We start from the raw sequence: 4087 nt of genomic DNA, 5'->3' as shown, positions 1-4087 counted from the left end.
CACTCAAAGGGGGAATACAGTTAGGATCTAGGCTCTTGGTAGAGAATCGGTTTTCAGCTTATAAATAGTCTTCGCAGCTCTTCATTTCAGATAGCACACTTTTCAACGTATTAAGCTTTGGGCATATCCTTGTTGACCTATCATATACCACTCCAAGCCCAATACAATCGTTATCGAACTGGTGGCCTGACAGATGGGGCTCGAGAACTCACGCTGTGGCTAGCTACAGCGGAAATAGCGAGCATTATCCTGTAGACAGATCCCCCGCAATCCCACCCAGAGATCTGGTCAGTCGTACACCTACTCAGCGAGCACCATGCTTCCAGCTAGGATACGCGGCTCTACTAGATCCCAGCCCATATCGGTGTACCTGTGAATGGTTATACCATGGTCAAGCGTGCTCCTAACCAGTGCCCTTGCGAGTGAGACACCAATAACACCTGGACACCAGCCCTCACAGGCCTTACCATCGTAACACTCCGCTCTGTAGCGTAGCGCTAGATTAAGGAGAACACCACCCAACCATGGAAGGACAGATAAGCTCCTTCTTTGCTAAGGCCTGCCTGCGGCTCTGAGAGGCGTTTTTTCTAAGCCCACGCCAGTAAGATCGAGTTTAACGGACAACTGGAGAAAGCATACCGCACCAACTCGGACCAATACCCGGCTTGCTGAACCGACCCGGAGACGGTCCGCCACGTTATCCTCACTGCCCCGAGCACGACCACCTACAAGAAAAGGTATGTCAATCGAACAGCCAGGCCCAAGGAAGGCACCTGGCTAAGGCGCTTGACAGCGTCAAGCATACGGACAAAGCCGCTTGCCTCCTGGGGTCCCGATAGACAGCAAGTGGATAACCTATCTGCTCCCTGTGACGGCGCGTCAATAATAAAATGATATATTGGTGGCATCTAGGCTAAGACATTCAGATGAAGGGAAAAGAGGAAGAAGAAGAGAAATCAGATGCGGAGCACTAGTCCTAAAGTGGATGGTGGGCAATACCACGCCTCTTATTCACCACACCTACCTAAGACACCTCTGCCCTGTTGTCTTAAAGAACCGCCGTGATCACCTCGCCATCACCACCACACTCCCGCTATCACCACCAACAACTGACTCAGACCCAGACGGTCTAGTTTCAGCACATTAAGAAGCATCTAATCGCCTGAGCGGTTGCGACGCGTTGGGACAAGGTGGTGACCACACAAATCGCCGCTATATCTCCTCACTATTGCTAATGTATTCAGAACTTGGACGATGCTAGAAAAGTCTGTCTATGCCTAGGTGCCTCCGGATTTCCATGCCCTGATGCCCATTAGACTATACGCCCCGTCCTTCATGTCGCCGAAGTCCTCACATCCGAACGAGGCCCAAACGAGCAACTGCACGAAGCACGCCGCACCCCCCGAAGGTTCCCCAGAAGCTAGCGTACCGCAGAAGCCCACCCGAATGCCTTCTGCCCACTCCCGAGAACGCCCGCGGCACACCTACAGACCGGCATCAAGACACAATAAAAGAACTTCACCACTACACGGCATGGAGGAAGCCACATACCAGTCAGTTAGTGAGTAAACAACACAGTTGCCTATTTCTACATCAAGACAGCACGTGAGCAGGCCAGTCAGCGCAGCACCAGCACTAGACACTGTGGTTATCACTTATAAGCATGGAGTCACCAAAACGTCTTTCTGCAACAGATATGGGGGGGGCATAATAGGGTACATGAGAGATGGCATATGATCTGGATAACTGGCTAAGAGATGGCTCTGAAGCAGGAACCTTGGCATTGGTGGAGTGGAACGCCCAGTCCGACTGGCTATAGGCTATAGCAGCGTGTGGCTACGGGCTCACCACCGTCAAGCAATTGGCAATAGCGTCCATGTACGCTCACTGGCAGGTTCTGGGGCATCCAGCGTTAGGCATGCCACTCCTGAACACCCCGGTTCGCGGTCGATTATGGGCTTACAGCGTCAGGCTTCCGGCCATAGCGGTCCTTGGTGCATTGGTTCGTGCGCGTGCTGGCATCGGGCATCGCCGCAAAATTGAACTGCGCGGCGCCGGGCAACCGGTCACAAATCAAAAAGGTTTCGTCACCTGGCTGCGAGGAAATGCCGTAGATATAGGGTATTGGCTATCAGGATCAACTGTTGAGATACAGAAGGATTGCCAACTGACAAGACACGCTTGATTCTGTGAGCGTCAAAGAACGTCCTAATGCTTTGAAGTTTATATGCATTTGTCCGCTCTAAAGCATTCAGTATGGAACTGCTGCCTAAAAAAGAAGCCTAAAAAACTACCACAGTTCCCATCTTCTTGTAAATAGCTAGGGATATCTCCAATGCCAATATGCCACCTGGCATCGTTAGATCGGGATTTTCCTGGAGTTAGTGGCGTATATATATATATATATATTCGTATCCTATTTCGAGCCACCGCCGCCTGAGAGGTCTGCAGCGTCGATGCCTGCAGCATTACCGGCCACCCCGACACCTTTGTCCCTAGAACCCTTCAGGCACAATATTTAGCAGCTGTACGTCTGTCAATTACGGCTTGCACGGTTACCACTTACCCAGAAGGTTTTGGTCGTACGGTTCGACGCCAAGATAGGTCTCAGAAACGCCATGGCGCCGCTTCCCTAATACCAACGAATTAACGGCTACACTATCCTCACCATTCCGAAGCTGTGGGTGGAACCGCTCACACATACGACACAGTGCCCCTCAGAAGGGACAGAAGTCAATATTCGCTCTGGTATGGCTTGTGACGGCGGCGGCGAGGTGGTTCCCCAGAGGAACGGATGCCTTAGGCAGGGTGGCGAATGGCGAGCGGTACGAGGCGCCATCCCCTTTTCGGACTAGTTGGTTCTGGGATAGGGATATCTGACGCGTCTCGCGTCCGATCTCTCTCTCTTTCCTTCTTTCCCTCATCGTTCGTTTATTTTCGTTTAGAAGCCATCTATCAAACGCCCTACCCTAAAGTCTGACTGAGGCACTACGCAACGTTATGCATACATGATACAGGTAACGCGGCTCACCTCTTCAATGATATAGGAGGCCTGATGGATCTGCTCCAATTGCTGGCCCTGACGTCCCGGAGGTCCTCTCGCGACTGGAAGGCCTAGCCTTGGAACATGAAGAAGGGCCAGATCACTTGCATAATAGTGAAGTCTAGAGAAAAGGTGTATGTCTCCTACACTTGCCCTAAACAAGGCCCACGGGAACCGCCGCACACACCTTGCAAACATCCCCTAATACCTCTATGCCACTGCTCACTAGAGAGTCAGCCTATGGCACAGCTGCACGCTGATATCACCGCTCAACATAAATGGTCTGGCGTTCCATGGCATGGGGAAGCACATATGCTAGTTGGTGAATCAACGGCATGGGAAGTCAGTCATGCCACGGCCGGCGTCAAGAGCTACGGGTGCGCTTTAGCGATACCAAAGGGTCAGGGGGTGGCGGCTAAAGGCGAAGCAAGATAAATCCAATCTTTTTGATAGCGATCTGTTGAAATCCTGTCTATGAGCCCGCTAAGGGAGGCTAGGGGTGTTTATGCACACGGACGATGCTAGGACCAAGGCAAGGGTGAGGAAACATAGACTTGGGCATATACAGGTGTCAGTCAGGGGAACGGCGGTTACAGGGGACTAATAGGGAGCAGGTGAAATATCCAAGCGGCAACGCTATAGGCTATTAGGCATCGGGCATTAGGACAGGACTAAGGCAAACATATCTCGGCCATGAAAAGGGAGGGAAAGGGTAGGATGGGGGACAGAAAGAGGACGGCACAGAACCTTAGGGTCAGGCTACAAAAGAGTGGGGCGGGCGGCGGGGTCTTGGCGGCGGCGGAGCGGAGCTCCCGGACGGACTGGCGGAACTTCACCGTAGGGTTGTTCCAGCCTGCCCTGGTGTCGTGCAAACGCTCCCGGGTCCGAAGTCTGCTGGGGGGGGGCCTCAACTGGACCTTTACCGGGACGCCCCTGGCCAACTGGTCAACCCCCCCGGGGCCCGGACGGTTTAGGGGGGGCTTTAACTGGACCTTTACCCGGACGCCCCCGGCCAACTGGTCACCCCCCCCGGGGCCCGGACGG

General features: G+C 53.2%; 1 protein-coding gene across 1 annotated transcript; it reads left to right on the top strand.

Moving 5' to 3' along the window:
- Positions 1-1305: 1305 nt before the first annotated feature.
- Positions 1306-2185, top strand: ASPZODRAFT_147156 (hypothetical protein; the record flags this gene model as incomplete). Its single annotated transcript, XM_022725237.1, has 2 exons — positions 1306-1561; positions 1830-2185. The coding sequence occupies 2 exons, from the start codon at positions 1306-1308 to the stop codon at positions 2183-2185; spliced, it is 612 nt and encodes a 203-aa protein (XP_022577024.1).
- Between the last annotated feature and the right edge of the window lie 1902 nt (positions 2186-4087).

Source organism: Penicilliopsis zonata, assembly GCF_001890105.1.
Source record: "Penicilliopsis zonata CBS 506.65 unplaced genomic scaffold ASPZOscaffold_27, whole genome shotgun sequence".
NCBI classification, from domain to species: Eukaryota; Fungi; Ascomycota; class Eurotiomycetes; order Eurotiales; family Aspergillaceae; genus Penicilliopsis; species Penicilliopsis zonata.
The sequence above is the reverse complement of the archived record's forward strand: the minus strand, read 5'-3'. Positions and strand labels throughout refer to the sequence as shown.